The following is a 25,660-nucleotide window of genomic DNA, read 5'->3' on the forward strand; positions in this document are numbered from 1 at the left end:
GGAGTAGTAAATTAAGTATTTCAGAAGAAAAGGGGCTTTACCTAAGGCATGTGTTAAGAGAAATATATGCCACATGCTAAGGCCTGCTTTGAGAAAGATAAAATTATTTGTATGATTTCTGATACCAGAAAAATAGGACAAATGATGTCACTGAAGCCTGACAGATTAGGTCTGCTCTCTTTCTACCTGCTGATATCACCTACTTTTCACTGTCAAAGGGCAACTTAAGGAGCCCAAATGTCCTGGAATGACTGTCCATTCTAGTAGAAGGCTGCAGCTACCAGATAAAGCAACTACAGGATCAGGAATATGAGGACTGGACTACCTGCATAATTATCTCTCATCTTGTCCACATGGTGAGAGTAACTGCAGCCCCATAAAACTCTCCTTATCAGGGGTATCTCTAGTGAACACACATGAATGCAGTGTGTGGGGTAATGTAAAGAACATTTTACAATATGTGAGCTACCTAGTCAGAGGACATTTAGATTTCCTCCATCAGAGAAAAAAAGGGGATGCTTTCCTCTAGAAAATGATATGAGCTAGTGGTGGAAGAGTTAATAAATAAATAATAAAATCTCAAGAGAAACAGATTAATGAATGGAGTTTTAAATCTTCCAAAGCTTTTCTCTGGGGAAGCATATACACTAGCACTATAGTGAGCACAGGTGCCTAAGGTCAGTCCTAACAATGTCTGTTAAAGATGACTCCCCAGCCCTCTCCTCTTGAGATGCACACCCTCCCTTCTGCTGCTCAGCCAACTTTGGGTGAACCCACTCTCTGTCCATAAAGAACAATTTGAAACTGTGAGGAATAACCCATCCAACCAGACAAAGGCAAGCTGGAAATGCACATGAGTACAACTGCCTGCTGAAATATTAATTCCTTTATCATGCAGCTGAGGTGCTCCTTTAGCAGATGGCCATATGGCAGACCCCACCACTCACCAGAGGCTGGCTGCACAGGGGCTGAGGCATGTGGGTTCAGTGACAAGAACTGACCTCTGACAGTAACAGGGCAGAAAGGAAGGAGCAGATTTTATCCACCAGGCGTGGCTTTGGTCCAGACATGCCTTTGCTGACCTACTTGCCCAGAGCTGACACCTTCCCCATCACTTGGATGGCTTTCACTTATGGGACACTCATGGAGCCCCAGTGGGGAACATCTATAGAGTTAATCTTGCCATTCTGAGGGGAGAAATAGAGGCAGCAACAAAGCCAGGCAGAGACTGAGGCAGGAGAAGAGTAAAACGGAGCTTTAGGTTTCCCACTCCATGTCAGCACATGAAGGGACACAGTTTGCCTAAACACAACCTAGTTCACTGGTGCTACACTAAATAACAACACACGAAGATTTAACCCAAAGTTTCCTAGATAACACACAACAACAACAACCTCAGAAGACTGGATCCTATTTCATCATGTGCTCACCCTTTGTCTTTCCCTGCTAACTCTACTTGCAGAGGCACTATATTTGATTCATAAAGAAATGGAGGAAGCAGCCATCAAAGCTCCTACCTTAATTGCAAAGGCAGTTTGTCAGCTGTCATCCTTCTCCTCCCTACATTCAGATCATTAAAAAAATACTCAATCCCCATTGTACATTTGATACTGAGCAATCTCTCACATTAGTTATTCTACACCTTGTACACAGGGCAAATTAACACTTTGGGGTGTAATACTAACATACTGCCTTTCTGACAAGGCATCACTATTCCTCTTTGTTCTATGTGCAACAAAGGCTGTGGAGGGGTACCAGGTAATGACTACTGCTTTACTACTGAGACTACTGAGTCTCTGGAGGGAACAGCATATCCTCATGCAAATCTTAAATCACAGGGAAATACAATCTGCTGTGATAAGTTGAAACCAGTCTTCCCTAACCTGTTCCATGGCAATGTGTTGCTTCTGAAATGAAAAGCCTAATTTAGAGTGGAATAGCTCTAATTTGGAGTATATTCTGCTTCATAGGGTAGATCCTAAGCCCTGATGTCAATCTTTCCGTGAGTTTAATAGCTCACCCCATAAAAAGTATTCAATTGCTGCATTTAGAAGCGTCACAGTTTTGTTTAGAAAAATCAAATATGGACACACTGAGACTGCTGCCAGCAGAGTATCCAAGAACCTCAACAGAGAGACTCAGGCAAGAGAGGTCCCTTTATTCAGACAGGTGGTCTTGGAGTTTCATAGAAACCAAACACCACACAGTCTTTCCAAGCTGTGGCAGCAGGCAGGTGGCCACCTGAGGGATGGGGACCACCCCAGGGGCTGTAAGCTCTTGTTTCCCCTCTGGACAGGGTGCCTTGTCATTGCTCAGCCACATCTGCTCTCCTGCAGCCCATGCTTGAGGCAACAAAGATGGTCTTAGCCCTTAAGTCAAACTCTGTGTTTCAACAAATTGATGCCTTCTGCTGCTCTCTCAGTACAACACTGTGGGTTGAAAGCATACATTTCCATACCTGCTTTATTATTTTGAGAGGTGTGCTACAATAAGCTTTGGCCTGCTCAAACAGAAAACCTACATATGGCACTGTTATTCACCACTCAGCTCTCTACAACTGCTAATGAAAAGCGCACTTCTCATATTATCATGGCTGTAGGACCTTAACTGCATGTAACAAATTTGGCTTCTACAGAAAACAAATTCTCAGGTACACAACTTTTTGTAGCTCTGAATTTCCCACTTGGCACATATTGCTTGTCATCTCAAGTGACTGGCTTTCTACCCTCAAAAATTCAGTCTAAATGGCTTGCCTGTAATTTGCCTTCGTAACTTTGGAAGCTTATAAATTAGTATTTTTCTACCATCAAACATCAAATTACCCAAAACAATAGTTTCCTACCTCCTTGGTGATACAATACTGTATTTAAGGCACTTAACAAATGCCACCAGTTACGTGGACCTAGGTCAGTCGAAGCACACTGCTGTGTGATTACAAGCATAAACCTCTGTAAAGAGGAGCTGTAAGCCAGCAATAGTGCTTCACTCCTCTGGTGTGCCTTCTCTAATGGGGGTTCCCAAGTGTTTTCCAAAAGACAGTATGTCACTGTTATGCTGTACAACATGGGAGACATTATTAGGCTATTTTTAACCTAAGCACAAACCTGACACAGAGAACTATTTTTCATATCTTTATCAGCTCAGTCTCATATGATGCACATGGTCTGCTTTACTTGCCCTTGAGCAACAAGAGACAAGCTCAAGGCTGTCCCAGTCTCCACAATAAATCTCTACTGAAATAACAAGTGCAAATTTATCAGGATACATACTGTAAGGGACACACTCATACTGCACTTCCAGGTACTTGTACGTCCCGGGGCATGGGTCTGGAAACACATCAGGGCCAGCAACAACCGCACACTGGGTCCGATTACTGCATCTGGAAAGCAACAGAGATGAGAGTCAGAACACAGCCCAGACAGAAGGACAGGACGAGAAGCTGAGTGGCCCCTGCAGTGACATAAACATGCAGGAGCCAGGAGTTCAGCATCACCTCGGGGAGCTCAGAAGTGAGCATACAGAAGCTGATGGCAAACACCAACATCTTCATCAGCCTATCGCCAAAAGAGAAGAGGCATGGTGGCACAACCCTTCCCCTCCAGGAGGTATTTCTTTAACACCAGCATCCCAACCAAACAAAATGCAAGGACTAAACCAACAACAGTGGCAAGAAATAATCATTGCATGTTTTATAGCAGACATAACAATATGTTTTGCAGCATTTTTATGAAGTGTTCCCACAAAACCAGTTATCTTGTATAATACTGCTTAAGCCAAAGCAAAAACTAGAAGCAACAACACTTGAGTAGAAGAAAAAAAAAATCACCAAATAAGCTGTCTAACAGCCAAAATAATGTTTTCATACAAGGCCTGTTAGGAAAACTTCCCAGTCTGATCATTCACAAGACTTTTATGCCTTGCATTAGGCACAAATGGCTAAGTTTTGCTCCATTATTCTGCCCAGCATGGATGCATCTCCTGAAATAAGGTACTTTTATCCAAGAAGCTTGTTCTCCATGAAGAAGACACACAGAAGGAAATGAACCTCACTGCAGCAGTGAACATCTTTTCAGCTTAAGAGCACACACACAGAGGCTGGGTTCTGCAAGATGCTCCTCCTGAGACATATACAGGTCCATGGGTGACTGACTTATGTGTGTGTAGAAACCCACATTTGCCTCTGATTTCATGGGACAAACACGTCTAATGTACAACTGGTGATGCAAAAATATTTAGCAAACAGTGATTCTATAGAGAAAAATTTTCTGCTTCTTTGTTAAAAGAAAAAAAATATTAATTGTCTTTGATTTTTCTGGTTTTTGCATACCAGAAAGAGACCTCCTAAGGGCTAGACAACTGCATTTATTTTCTTTAGGATTCTGCCTCCTCTGATGTGAAATGGGACCCCGACCTTCCTGCTCTTCTGGCAGAAGCTGTAACATCCAGCACAGAATTAATTTATGTCTGCAGTAGAAATGCTTCATGTTCACCTGAAGCTACAGTTTGGCAGCATTAATGCAGATTTTATTTGAGCCTATAAATTAAAATTGATTCATTAGCAACTTGCCTTAAGCTCCATAATTTCTTTAATTTTATGGAAAGAATAATAAGAGTGGATATGCTTGCTCATCAGGCTGGATATGAGATAATCCAGAGGGCTGGGACATTCTCATGTTTTCTAGCTGAAAGACAGTAGTTATCACAGCAAGTGACTAGTTTTGTTATACAGAGAGAAAAATAATTTTCTTAACAAAAAAGGTAACTGTCCTCACCCATGCTGGGATATCACAGGTAGCTCAGACCATGCAAATGGGCAGTTTTCCAGGAGAGGCTTTGAGCATCATCCAAAATTTCACTTTCAACAAAAATCCTTTACTGGGCTCAATGTGCCTTTCAAAAAGCAATTTCTCTGGTCTAATCAATAGTCTTCCTGGCTGAAGGGACATCACCGGCCACATTACCCAGAATAACAGCAAAGGGTCAAAGATACCTTTCAAAATCAGGAGTAAATATCTAGAATTATGAGGAATTGGAGGTGGGGGGGAGGAGCAAACAGAATTACGATTCATTTGTGTTGTGTTTTCTTTCTGTTTGCAAGGAAGTATTTGCTTTGCTTTGACTGGTCAAGCATTTGCTTATGGCTCTTTCTTTTTAATGCAATAATTTGGACACATAAAACAGAAGTAAAACACAACCTGGAAAGTTGCCTGTGAGCAGCACAGTTTTAACCTGCTCAAATGCATGCTACCTTCTGCAATATCACCAAAGAGACTAAAAGCTTCATGATACAAGGGTTTGAATGGGGAATGCAGGATGCACAGAAATGCAAAAGCTTTTCCCCCTAACTCTAGGACATCCTGAAGCCCCCCTACACTTTCCTGGAATGGGAGATGGCAAAGCCCACCAAATACCGGAACTTTCAAAGAAGGTGAGATCAAATTATCAGTGCTACTTTTAGAGAGGAAACACAGAACACCAAATTAAAAACTCAAAATCACAAATACTACATGGTGTCAGTACCTCAAAAAATTAACTAAAAAGAGGGTTCCTATTAAAAACAAACAAATACAAAAACCCAAAACAAATTAAAAAAACCAAAATGAAAACCGTAAGAACTCAACCTCCTCTCTTTTTCATACTTCTTTCCTGTGGGGAGCAAAATGGAATCTGGCACTTGGCATTTTGAGCTTCCTTTTATCATCCCAGGGTGAAATACACAGGTTTCTTATTCCAGTATGCTTAAGGTATGACAGCAATTTACACTAAAAATCATAGGAAAAAACCTAATACATCTTCAATGAACTATTACTGTCAGACATCAGGCTATGGAAATTTTAAGGGGAGAAAGAGGTAAAAAACACTCATTAAAGCTCTGGTTGCTCTGCTTTTGCTCATGCATTTTATCCCTTTTACAAGGGCTTCTTGGTCCCTTCAGCTTTGTCATATTTCTTTCCAGACAGATTAAAGGCTCAGGTGACACTAAGTGACATGCAGAAAGTGACACAGGAAAGGAAATGTGTAAAAGATGATGAATCTGTAGCCTTGAAAATGACAGGGAGAAAAACCATAATATATTCATGCCATACTCCATTTTCAGCAAACCAGGCCATGAGCTCTTCCTTGTAAATCACAGGATTTTACATGGAATCTTGGGATTCCTTGGCACCTGAGTCTTGGCAATACTTGCCCCAAACTCCTGCAAGTTGTGAGGCTCAGTGCTGGGTGCTGACTTTTCCAGTAAATGCAGCAAGGATCTTTTTTTTTTTTCTTTTAATTCTTGTTTTTTGTCTGTCATGTCTTCTCTGCCACTGCCCACCTCAATCCATTCCCCTTCCCTTTTTCTTTCCATTTTTCTCTCTTTTCTTGAAGGAAGATCTTTGTCAGCTACTGGAGGTACAGTTTGCAATGACAACCAGCACTCCAGCAGCTGATACGGAGCTGGTAAGTACGACTCTGTCTCCTCTACTGGGCAATCACAGAAACACCTCCCTTAGCTATACAGTAGCTCTGCATCACACTGGATTCCTCTCCAGTAGTGCAGGAACCACTTGCATTGCTGGCTATAGCATAACTTTAGCACAACCCCAGAAAAATACAGTCACCTTTTTCACACACATCTATATCTCTTATTACTACCTTTACACAAGCACCTCTTATTTCTAGCACTGATTCATCGACTCCTCCAAAGAAAACCACTTCCTTCCCCATCATTGCCCTCATGCTACTTTTCCACAGAAATCCCTGGCCTCTTTGGGGTATTTCCTCATTCTCCATATGTTCTGATGCCAAGCAAACAAGAGAACTGTGAGAGGACTCTGGGAATTTTAGAGGACCAGACAGAAAATTCTATGCTATTAAAGAAACAGAATTTTAAAGGCAAATGTTCTGGAAACACAGGAAAATTGAAGTAGCCCCTCAAGTGGTTTTAATTCACCTTGTTGTTGTTATGAAATCTGACAAGAAATTTATAGTCATCTTTTTGTGTGTGTTGGTTTGTTTCATTTTGCAGCCCTTATTTCTATCTGCCATCATTCTCCTTTCCCTGTTATGCCCTGAAGTGCAAGGTGGGCACATGAGTAAAGATACTGCTTCTCACAGACCCTTCCCATAATTGCTGCTGGGATCTGTGGACACATTGCTTGAACCAAGAGTGTCCACTGAGCTCAGCAAGACCAACCAAGAGGCCAGAAACCAAAGCAAAACCCAAGATTAGCATTTTCAGCCCAATTTGAGACACCAATGCCTGTCCCTGTATCTTCAAGAAAAGAGAATACTCCAAACCCTTCTAAAAGTCAGTCCAAGGTACTTGGCAGCCTTTAAGCATCATCATCTCATACACATAAGTTCATGTTATTAGCATCTATGTTTTGGAGAGGAAAAATCACTCTACTGGGAAAAGTGTAAAGTGTTGCAGTTGCAAGATTATAAAACAAAAACAAACAAAAAAAACCCACCAAAAAACTAACAGAAAGAAAAAAAAGAAAAGGGGGGGGGGGTCCCTATACATTCTTTCCAGCTGCATTTATTCCTTCTTGTTAAGTTCCCCATTTTGTCTTTCTACCTGGATATGTGGAAAAGTATTTTATCTAGAAGCAAGGTGTCAATCCAGTATAACAAATACTCTGTAACAGAAAACATGGATTATTTTTGCAGAACGTCTCCCAGTTCCAGTGGAAAACTACTTTCAGGAGTACTAATATGAAACAGTAACAGTATTTTATATGTCATTTGTTTTGCATTTATAGCAGTGGGACTGAAGGAAACATTTGAGTTCAGAACCAGCTGCAGGGCTCAACTCTGCTTACAGCTCTGTTCAGACTTTAACTAAAAGCAACACCAAAACTTCATTCCCCTTCAGCAAACTGCCATTTCTTCTCCCTGGAAAAATTTTAATGATTTTTAAGTGAAAAGGTCATCTTGTGATAGCAAAGCAGAAACACTTTAGATGTAAACAGCTGCTTATTCCTGCTGTGATATCTTTAATTTTTTTTTTTTTTTTTTTTTTTTTTTATGCTGACATTGTTAATATAATCAGCAAGAGACAATGAAAGGAAAAAAAAATAGTTTGGCAGTCTATTTTCAGGATTTCCAGAAACTTGTAAAGCACAGACATACTAACATCATCAGGCTAGACATGTCTGGGGCAATGTTTGCCAGAAGAAAAATGCAAAGGCAGCATAAAATAAAAGATCAATCCCAAACAGAAGCCTTTCAGCATTAATCATCGCAGGTGCAATACCATCAAGTCCTCCAACTCCCCACCTAGGAGGGGACCAGACAACATAAACAGATGCCTAAACCATGGAGGCAGGCACCTGTCATGCTAGGGACATCAGGAGAAGAGTAACAAGAATCCATGCACAGCTCCACAACAAGCCTAGAGGCTCAAACATTGATTTCATCCCAACACACCCTCCTCCTCCTCCTCCTCCTCATCCTCCAGAGACAAGCCCTCCAGAGATGAAGAAACAATTTCTGCAATGCCAGAATCTCTTGTGAACATGGCACAGTGGAAGCTACTACTTGGGGAAACCATCTGCCTCTTCTGAATCTTCAGATTTTCAGAGTCCAAACTGCGTGTTGAACACCCCCAGAATGGGAAAACTTCACATCCATGAACTTAGATTTGTAGAGCACGTACTGAGCTGCCATATCCAGCCCATGCTCTGCTAACACACTCCGCTCATAGCTGGTGCTACCCTCCATGTACAGCAGCTTCCGACAAGGGATCCTTAATGGCCATGTATGCCAACCAAACCACTCACCTGTGTTTCATGAGCACTGGCTGCCAAAAAAACAAGGCACTCTTTTCTCTCTGCCCTCAGCTGAAACACCTACTCTATGCAGACTTTTTTTCTGTAAAGACAAGGCAGCCACTGTGTGCCCAGGCATGCTAATATAGTCAAGACATCAATATCTAAGCCTCTTCCTCAAGGTCTATTATGCTTTTCTAATGGTTTTACAGTAACGGACAGACTTAATTCATTATCCTTCATGACAATGCTGCAAGACATCCTTTTCCTTCCCTGGAACACAAAAATCTCCTCTCTGGATGAGTGCTTTAAGAAAGAGGCTGTCATGGCAAATAAGTCGGCCAGGAGTGTTTTCTCCCCTGTCAATATATGATATTTCCAAATCAGCCCTTTAGGAAGAGACAGGAGAGGGAAAAAAAAAAAAAAAAAAAAAAAAAAAAGCCCTGGAGAAAGTAAACAAGAAGCAAAGAAAAAGATCACTACAAAGTGGAGCTCACATGATGGATTGGAAATAAGGGGGAAAGGAAAAAAAAACAATGCAAGCAGAAAATGGAGGCAGTGGAGATGGGAGAGGGGAGAACAGAACTGTAAGCCTCGAGAAAAGACTTGGGTTCAGCACGTTTGCTTTCAGCAATGTGCTGCACAAAAGTGAAGCTAAATCCTCCTGCTCAGCTTCCAGAAACAAAGAATTCCTCAACAGAATCTTTTCCTGCCTCTAAAACCTTAAAAGCAAAGCATCTAATGACAGGGAGATGAAAATCCAGTTTCTCTAGCATTTTTTTTCATTATGAATGGGCCTTTTTATTGATCTTTCAGAGCACTGAGAGGCTGGCTTTCCAACCTCTGCTGCAACATAATTATCTGCGGTGTTTAATGCTAGCACAGACGAGTCCCACTACACAGTGCATTTTGTTGTTTTATTGACAGGTTTTAATTATCCAGGTGCTAGAGCTGTCAGATAGGCTGCTTCTTATGTGATCAAACTAATACAGGATGAGGCAGAGCACTCTAATTGCAGCCTCACCTAGTGCCTCTGTGCAGAAATGCCAATGAGATACATTTAAACTGCTATGATTATTGTAAAATCTTATAAAGTGTGATGGGAAAAACAGTCCTTTTTCTATATCTCCAACCAATTTAATTCCCCTTGTTACTATTTTATATTGAACAAAGGAAAATTGAAGGAAAACAAGCCTCCAAAACCCCAGCCAGCAAAACACCAGAAAAATTTTGCAGAGCCAAACCAAATATGAGCTGCAAAGGTCACCAAAGGGACTACCTTGATATGTTATGAAGAGCCTGGGAGCAAGAAGGAAAACAGGTCCTGGAAATAAATTAAATACCAGTTTTACAGAATAAAAAACAAAAAAGTAATTGCACTGTTTGAACTCATTGATAAGGCCCTTAAAATTTAACAGGCAGCATTTAATAGTAAATTCACAAGATTTAAGAGTTTTTAATAAAAATTTGGGGCACTCCTGAACATGGTTTATCTGCTGAGCTGCCAGAGACTCCCCAGCCCACTAATCTGAGGTCTAGGGCAGGACCTGCCAGCGGGGATGATGTGATTCACCTCCAAATGAGAGTTCCCCCAAGCAACAAAAGCTTTTTCCTCTGTGCTTTGTCATGTAGTATCTCTTACATTTTATAGTTTCCTTGGACTTCTTTTGCCCCATCTCCTTGCAATTAGCACAGTGAGGAGAGGAGGTGGAATCCCCAAAGGCAATGAATGTGTAGGGCAGCAGGCGAGCCTACCAAGAGCCCCTTGCCCATGTGCCAGGGTGCAGCACCCCTGCAGCTACAGGCAACAAGCCTGGTGAAAGAGATTCTCATCTTTAAAGGAAGAACAACTGAACAACAATATGCCCCAGGACAACGGGTGTATTTGGACAAAAAGTCTGGGTCAGCATGGAAAACAGATCTGCACTGAGCACATCTCAAGCAGTCATGGGGTTGCTCCAGCTGCAGGGAGATGAGGAGACAAGCAAGGCCAGGTTTGCAATGCAGGCTAACATTACTGGAGGGTCCTCAGGGCTAATCACCACAACAGCCAGGCCTTAAGACTGCAAAGCTCATTTTTTAAAGCCCTACATCTGCCCTTTTACAGGTACTTTAGCTTTTCCAACTCCATAAACTTCTGTAGCAGCCTAATAAAAAACCACTTTACAAAACACTGTCGGGGTATCTGGAGAGGAGAGCCAACACCTAAAACAAACCAACCAATAAAAGGCTCATCAGTTTAGCCAGACTTAACACTAGTTAAAATAACTGTGAACAGAAAACAATCTGCTTTTTTAATTTGGGCTAGGAGGTCAAATTAAAGGCTAAGGGAGATCTGGGCTGAATTTCATCTGGTGCTCCACATTACTTTGTCTTCATTGCTATTTTAACACAAATCAATGTGAGTTAAAGCCCATTTTTTCTTCTTTAGTGCAGCTACCCAGAGCTGGGATAGCCAGGGCAAGCTGAAATAGGTTATTTTCTTTACAAGAGCTCTAAAGTGTGTTCAGACCGTCAGTCTAGCATTACCTGCCTGTTCACTGAGCCTGCAGCACAGGGAACAATGCTCTGCCTGATACCAAGGTGCTGCAGCTCTGTAGCACTGTTGAGGTACAAACCTGCTACTCAGCACTGGCTGAGCAGGAAGCAAATTTGAACATGAACACTTAGAAACATTTTAAATATACTAAGAAAAAAGATCATAAATAAATATTCCACCCTATTTTCAAAGGAAGATCCAGTATTACTTTCACCATATCCCTCTTTGCTAATTGTCACTTTACTGCTGCCATTTACTGTCACCACCCAGTGCCCCCATCCCAGCCACTCAATTGCTGCAAGAGATAAAACTGAAATCAGAGAATATTGTCTCTAAAGGGGCTGAAGTAATCAGTATGCATGGGCTGGTATATTTAATGTATTAGCAGTTCACCTTTGCAAATAGGGTTAAAGAAAGGTTTGGGGCCAAAATAATTTGTACTGCACTCCATCTCAAATTTGACATAATAACTGAATGAAACAAAAATGAACACGTCCAAACAGCACAGAAGGTCAAGGCTGGGCAACTCCCTGATGAACTAAAGAGTGAACCAAAGGCACACAGGCAGTTCTGCTTCTATAACCCAGAGCAACATCTCTCCTCATTGCTCTTGCCAATAGCATGATACTGAGGTGATTTCTAAGAAAAGGTCGATAGATTTTAGCTTAGGTGGCAATTGGCCCTGAGCCTCTTGGCGAGGGGGGAGGGAGGCAGCAGAGTACAGCAAGCTGCCTGACCAAATGAAACACACGATCAACATGTGACAGGTTGCGACTTTAGCGCCATGGCTAATGCAGTTCAGACAAAAAGATAGTATTAGTGAGTAAAGAAACAGTCTCCAACAGCCTGCCACATCGTGTGCTATTAATACAGAATCTGTTCATGGCCCCTGATTTTGTACAGCACCTCGTGCAGGGGAGACTTGGCTCTCTCTGTGCCTCAGGCATTAAAGCAAGACAAATAATAATCAGAAACAAAATGAATTTTCTCAAAAAAAAAAATCCTGAAATGAACGAAGTATGTTATTCAATATTCAAAAGTGATTTCTTTTTCTATTTTATTCCAACACAACCAATGCTGCCTCTTCGATCTTCAGCACAACGCTTGAATAAAGGCAGTCTGCACTTTGATTCCAAGCTCCAGAGGAATCACAGTGTCACAAAACCTTCATACGCTTCCCAGCTCTGCATTGCCCAACCAAAGCATATTCAGAAGCAAAGGGTAAGGGGGGAAAAAGAAAGCCAAATATCAAATGTATTGAAACCACAGTTTTGAAGTTGCTCAAAATATCTAAACAAAGCACTGAACACTTTGTGGCTGCATGTAGCAACATAGGAAGGGATGGAAGGAAGCATTTTTAAAAACATGTCCAGCAGCTGCAGAGAGGGTTTCTTACACTGTGCTCAGCACTAGGCTGGGCTAAGTCTAATCACACACCTCTACCCTCTCACACCCCCATTCCTTCCACACTGGTCCTTTCTAGGGCAGTTTTCAGCACATCCATCCATCCATATGATAGTAAAAGGGTTTTAAAATCATGGGGATTTAGGGTTAACAGGAAAATAAGCTTAGTAGGCCCTGGAAAAATAAATACCTTAAGCACTTGAAGAACTAGTACTTGCTAGAACTATGTAGCTAGTACATGATAAATTATATAATTGTTAGATGTGATGATTGTTTAGTAATTAAATATAATTACTGTTTAATCATAAGAATAATCATGAGAAACTGTGGTCAGGGACCTAAGAAAGATCACGAGAAACTCATGTCAATGTATACAATAGAACAATATAAGTTTAATAATTAATGTGTAAGTTATATAACGATAGAATATAAAATATGTTCAGCTCGAAAGCCATGTTGGAGTCAGATTTGGGTTTGTACCCCGACTCCCAGAGCTCTCAATAAAAGCACCTGCATATAATCATATCCCGTGATTATGTGTTTTTCTGAACACTAACATTTTGGCGATCCAGATGGGACCCTGTGAGCGCTGCTGAGGACCCCGCAACCCGATCACGCTCCAGCCGGCACTGAGGGATTCTCGGGGAGCCCATCGGTGCCGCGACCCTCCGCCGCTCACAACGTCCCCTGGAGAGAGGGAAGGTACTTTTAATTTGGTGTGGAACCTGCCGATAAGACGCAGCGAAAGCTACGCTCGGTTGGGTTAAAGGAATTCCTGTGGTATTGCCTAGGCGCCGTCCGTTAGACATCGCAAAAGCGCTGCAGGTTCGGCATTCTGTGGTGTCTTGTAGCTGTAATATGGAGAAGCTTAAAGGTCTATTGGGCGGCAATGCCTCCATAACATGTTCTTCTCCTTTGGGGTGCTTATTAGCACATTGGAAACAAGGTAATTTTGGGCAAGACTTAGATAGGGGTAAGTTAATTCTTTACTGTAATACATAGTGGCCAGAATATGTCTTGGAAGGTGGCCATTTTTCACCGCCGAATGGAACACTGCAACATAACACTATTTTGCAATTGATGTTGTTTTGTAAACACAAAGGAAAATGGGATGAATATTGATTTTTCTACTTGCAAGATAAGCCAGAATGGCAGGTTGAATGTGGATTGATGGTAGTTAAGGCATCTACAAGTGATAAGTGTGAGGCTTGTGTGAAGGAGAAACGTTGTTTAGAACATTTTGCATTGAAAGAAAGTCTGAGTCGGAGAACGATACAGATGTTGATTTACAGGTAGCCCCCACAAAACCAAAAGAACCTAACCCTAGCATGCCTGCCCCTACCCCTACTTCATCACCTGCTTCACCCAATCCTATTTTGTCTAGTCCTATTTCACCACTCAAACCCTCTCTCCCAATCCTCCTCTTCCACCATCACCTGACCCCTCTTCCCCTGGAGATGATATAAATTTAACTGTGTTGTATAGAAGGGGGGAGGATGAAAAGTAAAGGAGATAGCGAGAGTGGAGATGAAAGTGAATCTGCAATACCGGTATCTCACAGGACTCAGAATTGGTCAAAGCCTGCCCCGGTCTTGGCCAGAAAAGATCTGGGTAGACAGAAGCGGACTGTGATTGCCCCCTTACAACAGGGAATAGGAGCGGAGGGGCCGGTTTTTAAAGGTACCTTTTTCCCCTGCAGATTTAGTAATTTGGAAACAATTGGCTGGAACTTATAGGGAAAATCCTGATAAAGTGGCAAGGGTGGTAAAAATGATTATGAAAACTCAGAATCCAGATTGGGATGATAGACAAGTAATATTAGATACCCTAATGGGTTCTACAGAGAAAGAGATGGTACTTAAAGCAGCCAAGGAAAGGGCAAGGGAGGATATCAGAAACAGGCTTGTAATGGGAACCCTAGATGATAATTTTCCAACCGAGGATCCAGGGTGGGATCCTAATGCACCTGGGCATATGCAGAAGCGGAAGAAATATCAGGAGTGGGTCCAGATAGGCGTTCAAAATGCTGTACCTAAGACTATAAACTTGTCTAAATTGTATGAGATAAGGCAGGAGAAGAAAGAATCCCCTACTGCATTTTTGGAAAGGCTTAAGGAAGCAGCAAGAAAATACACAGATCTCCAAACAGATACACCACAAGCAAAGATTCAGCTCGCTCTCATTTTCCTGGGGCAGTCACAGGATGACATTAGGAGAAAACTGCAAAAACTAGAAGGGGAAGAATTAAGAAATCTGGACAAATTGCTTGAAGTAGCTTGGAAAATATATAATAATAGGGAAAAGGAAATAAGTAAAAGGCAACAACAAAACCTCTTGGCAATAATACAAGGGAAAGGAAACCCAGGCATCAGAGGGAGAGGCAGGGGACATGGGGGAACTGCTGTGCCAAAATTAGAATTTAACCAGTGCACTTTTTGCCTGCAAGAAGGTCACTGGAAGAACGAGTGTCCAAACCAGTTTTACCAAGGCAACCAGCCAAGCCAAGATCAAGATATTGCAAAATTAATGGTGGTGGGACAATACAGCAGCTGTCTAGAAAATAGCAAGGAACCTTTCGTGACCATACAGGTAGGTGATAGAGCAGTAAAAGTCCTGGTGGATATGGGGGCCACATATTCTGTACTGAATGATTTGCAAGGACAAATTGGGGACAAACAAACAACAATAGTTGGGGCCACACGGAAGGAGGAAAATCGGCCATTCCTACAACCCTTAGGTCTGTGTTTTGGAAATAAGGTCCTGACGCATGAATTCCTGTATGTGCCTGAGTGTGCAATTCCCCTTTTAGGTAGAGATTTATTGGCAAAACTTGATGCAGTGATAACCTTTGAGAATGGGGAGCTTTTAATGAAAATACCTGAATCAAAGACAGGAAAAAATTTAATGATTAAGGAAAAACCAGCTCCCTCTATTCCTAGGTAAGTAGAAGATGCAGTAATTCCTTCAGTATGGGAAACAGATATACCTGGGAAATCTAAATTAGCACAACCAGTACATGTTGAATTAAAGGAAGGGGCAAAACCAGTATAAGTTAAACAGTATCCTATAAAACCAGAAGCACGGCAGGGAATAGTAAAAATAGTTGATAAATTCTTGAAATACCAAATTTTAGAAGAATGTGAACAGAATATAATACACTTATATTTCCAGTGAGGAAACCCAATGATGAATATAGACTAGTGCAGGATTTGAGAGCAATAAATTAAATAATTAAGGACATTCATCCAGTGGTTGCCAATCCTTACACATTGTTAACATCCGTGAAAGAGACATATAAATGGTTTACAGTAATTGATCTAAAAGATGCCTTTTTCTGCATAGCCCTTGACAAAGAAAGTAGGAACCTGTTTGCCTTTGAGTGGGAAAATCCAGGAAATGGAAGAAAGATCCAGTTCACCTGGACACGGTCCCACAAGGATTCAAGAACAGTCCCACTCTATTCAGAAACCAACTGGCAAAGGAGCTGCAGACCTGGACGACAAGAGGGAAAGTACTGAGAGAACAACACCTGCTGCTACAGTATGCTGACGATGTACTGATAGCCACAGAGGAGAAAACAACCTGCATAAAGGTAACAATTGAGATTTTGAATTCACTGGGAATGGCAGGATATAAGGTATCTAAAGAAAAAGCACAAATTGCCCAACAGACTTTGATTTACCTGGGATGTGAAATCTCACAAGGGCAGCAAAAACTGGGTACTAACCGTATTCAAGCTATTTGTGCCATTTCAGAGCCCCAGAATCTACACAAGCTGCGAGTCTTCCTTGGGATGACAGGGTGGTGCCTCCTGTGGATCATGGACTATGGACTAATTGCAAAACCCCTGTATGAGGCCCAGAAGACGCAGCCATTTACCTGGGGCAAACCACAGAAGGAGGCTTTCCTCAAACTAAAGGAGGCCTTGACAACTGCTCCTGCATTGGGGTTACCTGATTTGTCCAAAAATTTTCAGCTGTTTGTATATGAAAGGATGCATCTGGCATTTGGAGTCTTAACCCAACGTTTGGGAAGCTGGAAAAGGCGGTGGGCTACTTTTCCAAACAACTTGACAACGTCAGTGCTGGATGGCCTTCATGTCTGTGGGCAGTCACAGCCACTGTGATCCTGATACAAGAAGCCAGGAAGCTCACCATGGGAAGGCACAGAGATGTCTATGTACCACATATGGTAACTACTGTGTTGGAGCAGAAGGGGGGCCATTGGCTCTCCCCGAGTTGAATGATGAAATTCCAGGTAATCTTAACGGAGCAGGATGATGTAACATTAAAAAAAAACTAACCTTTTGAACCCAGCCTTGTTCCTAGGTACAACATCTGAAGAAAGCCCATTGGAACACAATTGCATAATAGTAATAGAACACAGCTGTGCGGCTAGAGCAGATCTGAAAGATGTCCCCCTAGAACAGCCAGACTGGGAGCTGTTCACAGATGGAAGCAGTTTCATGGAGAACAGAATCAGACACACTGGATATGCGGTAACAACAATCAGTACAGTGGTAGAGGCAAAAGCATTGCCACCAAATACATCCGCCCAGAAGGCAGAACTGGTTGCTTTAATCAGAGCATTAGAATTAAGTGAAGGGAAAAAGGCGAACATATGGACTGATTCAAAATATGCATTTGGAGTAGTGCATGTGCATGGGGCCCTATGGAAAGAACGGGGCCTGTTTTCGTCTCAAGAGATGCACATTAAACATCAAGATGCAGTTCTGCAGCTGATAGGAGCAGTACAAAAACCTGAACAAGTGTCAATTATGCACTGTAAAGCACATCAATCAGGAAACTCCAAAATTTGTGAGGGAAATTGAAAGGCAGATTGGACAGCTCGACAAGCTGCTCGAAAGGTGCAAACAACAATGGCTGTGGTCCCTTTAAAACTTAATGTATCTCAATTCAATTTACCTCCACAGACAAAATATTCAGCAGAAGATCAGAAATTGGGACATTTACTGAATGCGCAGAAGAATCCAGAAGGGTGGTATGTAACTACACATATGGTCAGATAGTGGTACCCCCCTTGGTAATGAGGTTCTACAAATTAAACATAATGAATGTCACTGGGGTGCAGAGGCATTGGTAAAATTTCTAAAACGTTATTTGGTCTCAGTACGAATGTTAACAATGGCAAAATCAATAATGTCAAAGTGTGAGATTTGCTTGAAAAATAACCCAGTAGCTAGACGACAGGCACAACTAGGAAGGGTTCGGATAGGGATAGAACTGGGAGATTATTGACAGGTAGATTTTGCAGAATTACCAAGAACTCGAGGATACAAATATTTGTTAGTAGGGGTTGATACATTTTCTGGATGGCCAGAAGCCCTTCCCTGTTGCACGAACCAAGCAAAAGAAACAGTTAAGTGGTTACTACAAGAAATCATTCCCAGATCCGGGGTGCCTCTAGGGATATCATCAGATAGGGGACCCCATTTCATAGCCACAGTGGTAAAAGAAGTAAGTAGGTTGCTGGAAATAACTTGGGACCTCCACACACCATGGAGACCCCAGTCAAGTGGACAGGTGGAGACGATGAATCAGACACTAAAAAGGCAGATGAGTAAAATATGTCAAGAAGACAAACTGCAGTGGCCACACGCTTTACCAATAGCATTACTGAGAATCCAGATAAAACCTAGGAGTGGGACGTCAGTCAGTCCTTATGAGATATTGTATGGGAAACCATACGAATCTCCTGGACCCAATCCAAATATACACGTCACGGGAAAACAGGAAGTATATAACTATGTTCTGTCTCTTGGGAAAACTTTAGCACGACTTTGGAGTGCCCTCGTGTGGAATAGGCCGCTGACTCTCGAGAATCCTGTTCATGACATACATCCAGGAGACGAGGTGCACATTAAGAATTGGAATGAAGAACCACTGAAAGAAAAGTGGACTGGACCCCATCACGTACTACTGACCACCTTTACAGCAGTCAAGATAGCTGGAGTAGACTCCTGGATACACTACACTCAAGTGAAGAAAGCCCATCCCGGACTGCAGACTGTGTAAACTGTGGGACCAACAAAGCTGCAAATAAGATGTGTTTAATTGTTTCAGGAATGTTACCAATAATTGTAGCAATGCTCATTTCATGGTCCTTGGGATGTGGAATGCAAAAAGATCAATTAACTACTCTTCATTCTAGAATGAAGAGAGAGGTGCAGGCAGAAACACAGGTGATAAAGGTTTCCAATGCAATTCGAGCTGAGAATGTAATGATTGGATTAGTTAAAGATTTTGCCAAAATGCAGAAAACTAGCAGAATAACTGCCTTTCTGCCAATACCTAAGGCAGCGGGAGACCCAATAAATTGGGGAATCATAACGACAAAACTGCCTGAAATCCAAAAGAACAAAACAATTACATGCAAATAGTACCAGAATCAAGACAGGTAATCAAGGTAACCTGGAAAGTAATAGGACAATGGTTACATCCTTTGAGTCAAAGAGACTGTCTTCAAAATTATGGCACAATAGGATATCCAATAGAATGGGTGGGGGGCATCCCAAATCAATGGCAATGCTACTTAGCACATTATAAAAAGGCTACAGAAAATGTTACAGAAACCACTCTGGTGTGGAAGTGCGAGGCAAAAGATCACAAAGGTCAAATAGAGCCTTGGGACAGTGCTTGGTCTCTGAGTATATTTCAAAAATTACAGTACATGGATACCACTCCTTGGTGCATTACATGGGAAGGTTCAGAAAATGAAACAGATACAGCAGTAGTGAACACTTGCTGCGTCTCTCCCTCGAATCCACAGGGATAGAACCCCTGTGGAGCCTGGCCAGCTGGGCAGTGGGGTGAGGCGGGCAGAGGGAAGGAACTTCTTCTTGGATCCTGGGGGGCTTTGAGAAACTCCCACGTGAGTCCAAAGACGAGCTGGTCCCACAAGCAAAGGAAAGAGGTGCTCTCCCTCAAGATTAGTTCCAAAGTTTAATGAGAGCCTGGAGAGTTCCCAGGCCACATGTAGCTTCGAAGGACCTCCCAAGAAAGAGAGAGAGCCCTGCCCAGAGCAGCCAGATATAGGGAAGGTGGGGAAAACCAAACAGCCAATGGGGGAAGGACATGAGAGTGGCTCTCGGGGGGCAAAGGAGGGGAAAATTGGGGTAGATTACACAGGTACAAAGAGGGGATATGGAGGGATAAACCAATATGAGGGGATATACATTGAAAACACAACTCAACAAACACTGATACTAGTAGTAGAACAAAGGCAGACAAAGTAAGTTGGTGGGCATGTAATAAAACTTATAATTGCACTTCTGATGACATAGAAATAAAACAAATTCCACCACTGGCAATAGCCTTACAAATTGGTTGTGCCTGCAGAGGTATCAAACACAGGGTAAAGTGAATTATAAAATACTTATTGGATGTACCAAGAGTACACTCTGAAGTCCAGGACAATTTGTATGAGCAACAAGTGATGGTACCTGGACAACCCATCTACCTGTAGATGGGAAAGTAAAAGAAATTACTTTAGGCCTCCCTACTTTGTGTCCAATTTGGAAAAAGTCCCCATTTAAGGAAAAAGATGAACTTCTGCAGATAAGAACAAGACAAGAAGTTCCAGATAATGAAAATCAAGATGAAACCTGGCAAGAATCCTCTAGTGGAGTGAAATTTGGGTGGGCCTTAGAGTCTTTGCTTGGTCCTATAGCAAACTATCAGAATAAAGAAATGTTGTACAAACTTACAGGTCATGTAGATAGACTGGCTAGGGTCACTAGGGAATGATTTAAAGAACTAAATGTACAGTTACGAGCCACCACAAAAATGACCTTACAGAATCGATTGGCCTTAGATTTGTTACTTCTGAAGGAGCATGGAATGTGTGTATTTTTAAAGGGACAGATTGATCACTGCTGTATCCACATCCCAAATGTAACTGCAAATGTAGAATATGACATCAATCAGTTAAAAGAAATAGAGCATAAAGTACAAGAAGAGCAGAAAGATTTGACTATGAGCTGGTTAGACAAAGTCTTTAAAGGGTTAGGGTAGAATGTGAGTTCATGGATTAAGTCTATCATTGAGAGTGTAATAATCCTCTTAATTGTGTTCTTAGTAATTTGGTTAGTCTACAGTGTCCTAAAAGGAGAAATACAGAAGAGGACATCCTGGAACCAGAAAATAGTCAAGGCACTGACACGGGATCGACACACATCATCCTCTGATCCTCCAGTCCATGACAACGTTCATGTCAATCCTGGATTTGAAGAACATCATGTATAAACTTAGAAAGAAAAGACTGTATCAAGTGAAAGTATTTGCACTTATGATGAAGTGAAAATACTTTCAAAGTGGGGAAAATGATAGTACAAGGGTTTTAAAATCATGGGGATTTAGGGTTAACAGGAAAATAAGCTTAGTAGGCCCTGGAAAAATAAATACCTTAAGCACATGAAGAACTAGTACTTGCTAGAACTTCACTATGTAGCTAGTACATGATAAATTATATAATTGTTAGATGTGATGATTGTTTAGCAATTAAATATAATTACTGTTTAATCATAAGAATAATCATGAGAAACTGTGGTCAGGGACCTAAGAAAGATCACGAGAAACTCATGTCAATGTATACAATAGAACAATATAAGTTTAATAATTAATGTGTAAGTTATATAACGATAGAATATAAAATATGTTCAGCTCGAAAGCCATATTGGAGTCAGATTTGGGTTTGTACCCCAACTCCCAGAGCTCTTAACAAAAGCACCTGCATATAATCATATCCCGTGATTATATGTGTTTCTGAACACTAATACATCCATCCATCTATCTATCCTAAGTTACATATGCCCACCAACTCTTCTCCTTCCTCACCCTCTGGTCACCATCCTGAAAGGGACACGACTTGTTCATTACATACCTTATCCACCTTTAAAGCATATGTTTAAAAAAACCAGAGATTTGGCTAAAAAAACTCCCTTGAGAAAAGGTCTGATAGGAAAAGGTGTCTGAACATCTGCAGGACAACAGCTGGTAGGAACAGAGGAACAGGGCTTCTGCAAAACCTCAAGTCTTCTTTGTGATGATGTGGAAAATTCTTTGTTAGCAGAGGATTCACTATTTCATAATACAGAGCCTGCCTGAGAATTAAAGAATTACACTTGCTGTATGTAAGACAGCTTCCTTTGAGGAAGCTGAACACAAAGGCCAAGTTTTCCAGAAAGCCTCTGCCTCCCACCAGGGCTGGATTCTTCCAAAGAGCTCGGTTCTTCCTAGAGGAGCTACAAAAAGGCCCAGCTGTTCAAGCATGCCCTGGGACTCCTCAATTCTCATGGGGAGCAGTTGAAGCTGACAGCTATTAAGCATTTTTCAGGCAACAGGCTGTGTCACAGAGTGCCTGCTTTGGTAATCTAACCCAGAAAGACCCATAAAAAAAAAAAAAAAAAAAACTGCACAGGATTGTATGGGATCCTTAGGTGGGGCAAAAACTGGGAAATCCACATTCCAAAGCATGGAGCATGTCTCTGGCAAGTAGTCAGCTTTAAAATATGTGACTGATGCTGCTCAGACATACTAGCTGAAGTCCAGGGAGATGGATGAAAGGGTAAAGATGCAGGATAAATTCATCAGATGTCTCCATAAATCATTTCTATAGTTAACATTTGTTCTCTGCTTTTCATTACTTACATTTCTAAAGCCACTGGGTGCCTTGCTGCAGTGGATCTAATAAAAAGGAAGATAAATTTTAACATCCCTTTTTGAAACATGTTAAAATGATCTAGCTTTCTTTTGAATGTTAATGGCAAGCATTACAAGAAATACTATGTCTCAAAACAATTCACTGGGGCTGGAAGAGAAAGCAGAGTCTCACTGTAGGCTGGAAATTCACAGCTCTCGTCACCACCCCAACTGGTTTAAAAGATTTTATTTCTGACCCTAATGCTTTGCGCAACTTTGTCACCAAAACCTGCCCTTGCTTTGCACAGACTCTCTGACTCAAGGGCGAAATTCCATACTTGAGAAGGAAATATTTTTGGAGACTGGAAGTTTGGAAAAGAATCTGAGCTGCCTGACAGCTGTTCAGAGACACGGGATGCCAGAAGGATCCCAGCAGAGCATACAGGATTACACCCATGCACACACACAGAAAATCATTAAAGTTTCTTTCTCTAAAGTTGCACACTTAATGAAAGAAAGTGAGGGAGCTATCTGGAGAATTCTTGGGCTATACTGACAGCTAATGATCCTCCTTTTGCCAGGAGCACACCCTGGGAAACTCACTGGCAGTGATGGGGGACCCTCGAAAATACCAGCGTATCCAGGCAGTGTGAAGAGGGAGAAGGAGTGATTCCCTCCAATTCTCCCTGCTCCATCTCGGGGTGGGGTCAGGAATCAAGCAGAGAGAGAGAGCCTGCTGTTGGATGGCTGGAGTTGTTCTACAACAGAAGCAAGAACCTTTATAACCGAGTTTAATCCCTCACAGGTTAAACAAAACAAATGACTGCACGAGTGAGCAATTAAAGAGCATTCCACAGCCGGCCCTGGAAGAGCCTCACCATTGATTAATTAGGTTCAAAGGGCCAAGACTAACCTCACAGTCTCCTGAGACAGAGACCACTTAGCCCCTTCCAAAACAGGGAAAGAAAAAAAAAAAGAAATAAAATATCAGCATTGCTATTTAACACTAGAGCATTAGTTAAACAGCTGCTGAAGCAGTGAAACAATTACTTCGGACTGATCCACATTCAGCTGTATTGTTTTATTACATTCAGGAGAAACTTAATTAAGCTTCTGTTACTTAATAAAAGCACTGTTTCTGCCATGCAAAGCCCTCAAATTTGTCGGTGGGGTTTTCCAAGAGAACATAGCTCCCACTATCGCATTCCTCCTGCCTGCATTTGAAGGCTAAGATGATGGAGGATATTTTCATGCATTAATGCTCCTTGGGGTGCTCTAGCTCTCTCTGCCAGCTGTCACCAGGGTGGAGAGGACCACAGCCACTGATACCTGCCCTGTTATCTTAGGAGACCTACAGGACATCTGAGCAACACGGTCTATTCCCAACCACATCATGGACTAGGTCATGAGTGCTTCAGCATTGGCAGGAGGAAGGCATCAATTATTTCACTTTACTGCAACAAGCAGAAAAGCAACCTGTTCCTGGAAAAAAAACAAGCAAGCCCAAACATGCTACTGGCCTTATAGTTGCCCATAGGAATGATCCACATCCCAGGAAATTCAGAAGGTGAACAGTCCTTTACAGGCACCACATCCCATTAACAGGGTCTGAGCTGGGTAGCAGGAGTGCACAATCAAGGGTACTCCTGTACTAAGAAAACATTTGAAGAGTTTCACCAGCTCATGCTATCAGAAAGACTCCCCTAAACCACCCACCCAAGGTCTGCTTGGAATATTAAGGTCTTAAAAGATTGAAAAACATCTGTTGAAAGGGCCATGCCCTACATGTGACCCACACTCATCAACTGTAACTCTGCCCAACTTCTCTACAGGATTATCAACCACATGCTACATCCTAACCCCCTCTCCCTAAAATGCTTGTCTTGCCCTCCTCCTGCCCTCACACAAACAACTTCTCTGCTCTGACTTACCAAACGATCCAGTTATGAGGAGAAAAATCTGTCCCCAGCTTTGTAAAAATAATGAAAGCAAGCACTTGAACTGCAAAGAGCCAGACAAAAACACTAACCAGCTGCTCAGACTCTCTGGACTTTCACTGAACTGACTGTGGATGCTCAGACAAACTTTGGTGAGGTAATGGGAAAACTTCTCCCTGGTGAGGGAGAAAACCCAAAAAGCATCACTTGCTGAGCGGAGGCCATGGCTCAAGCAGCTTTTCAGCACTGGCACCATGACCAGAAAATGACTTCTGAACACACGGATTCACGCCGTGTTTCCCAGCCAAGAGTAACTTGCCAATTGGCTTTTGGCCCTACTGAACTCTGTGCTGGGTGCTTGTGACCCTGAAGTTACTCCTGGATGTTCTGACACATCCAATTCCACATGTGCCCTATTGACATTTGTATTTATAAAGCTCCCTTTATTTCCAGGAGACAAAGGCATGGGTACAGAGGTGACAGCCACGTATCAAGAAGCAATTCCCCCAGCCATGTGACACTGGGGCCCCTGCATCAGCTCAGCAACTCACAGCAAGTAGTTGTTAATAATGCCATGACACCGCCCAGAATTTAAAATCACGGGAAGCTCTGAAGTCTGCACACTGTCAAGACCATTACTGCCAAGCACACTGGTCTGATGATGCTTGCAGCTACTTTGTCTCTGCTCTCTGAAGTAATTCATTGCCACAGATTCTGTTCTGTGGATCTCAAAAAACTGGATTTAATTCCATGTATGGCTGTAAAGACTTTGTTTCCAGCCTGTAGCAAAGCACTCTTATGTTGGTGAAGTCCAAACCTTTTCTCCTTGCAAGGGGCTCTGCTTTTTCTGCAGTGCTCAGGTAGTCCATATTGCAGTTTGGTTGTAATGAGGGGCAAGTGGGGAATACATCTCAGGTGCTGAAGAATACAGTCAGGAGTTAACTCACCTTTGGGGTCAACAGAACTCTCCATATATTCACTACTGCTAATCCTGATTGCAGTGAAATAATAGATGAGTTACCACATTTTATTCTCTTTGTTAGTGTAAACAAGCATTGCTTGTTAAGACACAGGTGGCATCCAAATTCTTCCTTCTTTTTCTCAGTGCATCTATTAAAAGTTAATTCTCTTCCAAATGTTGAGAAGATGAGTCTTTCCCTCATCTGGGCCTTTGGCAGACTTCATCTTACTCCCGGCTTTCTGAAGCATCATGTATAAATAGCCAATGTCCCTCACTATACTGAATTAGCTAGTACAGACAAATGGACAGGGCTGAGAAAGTTCAGTGTGAACAGACTGACAGACAAACCCTAAAATATCGATCAACTAGGAAATTTCTTGTCCCAACCAATCTCATCCTATGTGTCA

General features: G+C 42.0%; 1 protein-coding gene across 11 annotated transcripts in view; it reads right to left on the reverse strand.

The window, feature by feature from the left end:
• Positions 1-25,660, reverse strand: part of ADGRL3 (adhesion G protein-coupled receptor L3) — a 496,471-nt gene that overhangs the window by 203,932 nt on the left and 266,879 nt on the right. For all 11 annotated transcript variants that reach the window (XM_077782989.1, XM_077782978.1, XM_077782980.1 and 8 more), the window contains one exon: positions 3,270-3,379. In XM_077782989.1, coding sequence (XP_077639115.1) covers positions 3,270-3,379 — 110 coding nt within the window. The remainder of the gene's footprint in view (positions 1-3,269; positions 3,380-25,660) is intronic.

Source organism: Lonchura striata, chromosome 4, assembly GCF_046129695.1.
Source record: "Lonchura striata isolate bLonStr1 chromosome 4, bLonStr1.mat, whole genome shotgun sequence".
In the NCBI taxonomy this organism is placed as follows: domain Eukaryota; kingdom Metazoa; phylum Chordata; class Aves; order Passeriformes; family Estrildidae; genus Lonchura; species Lonchura striata.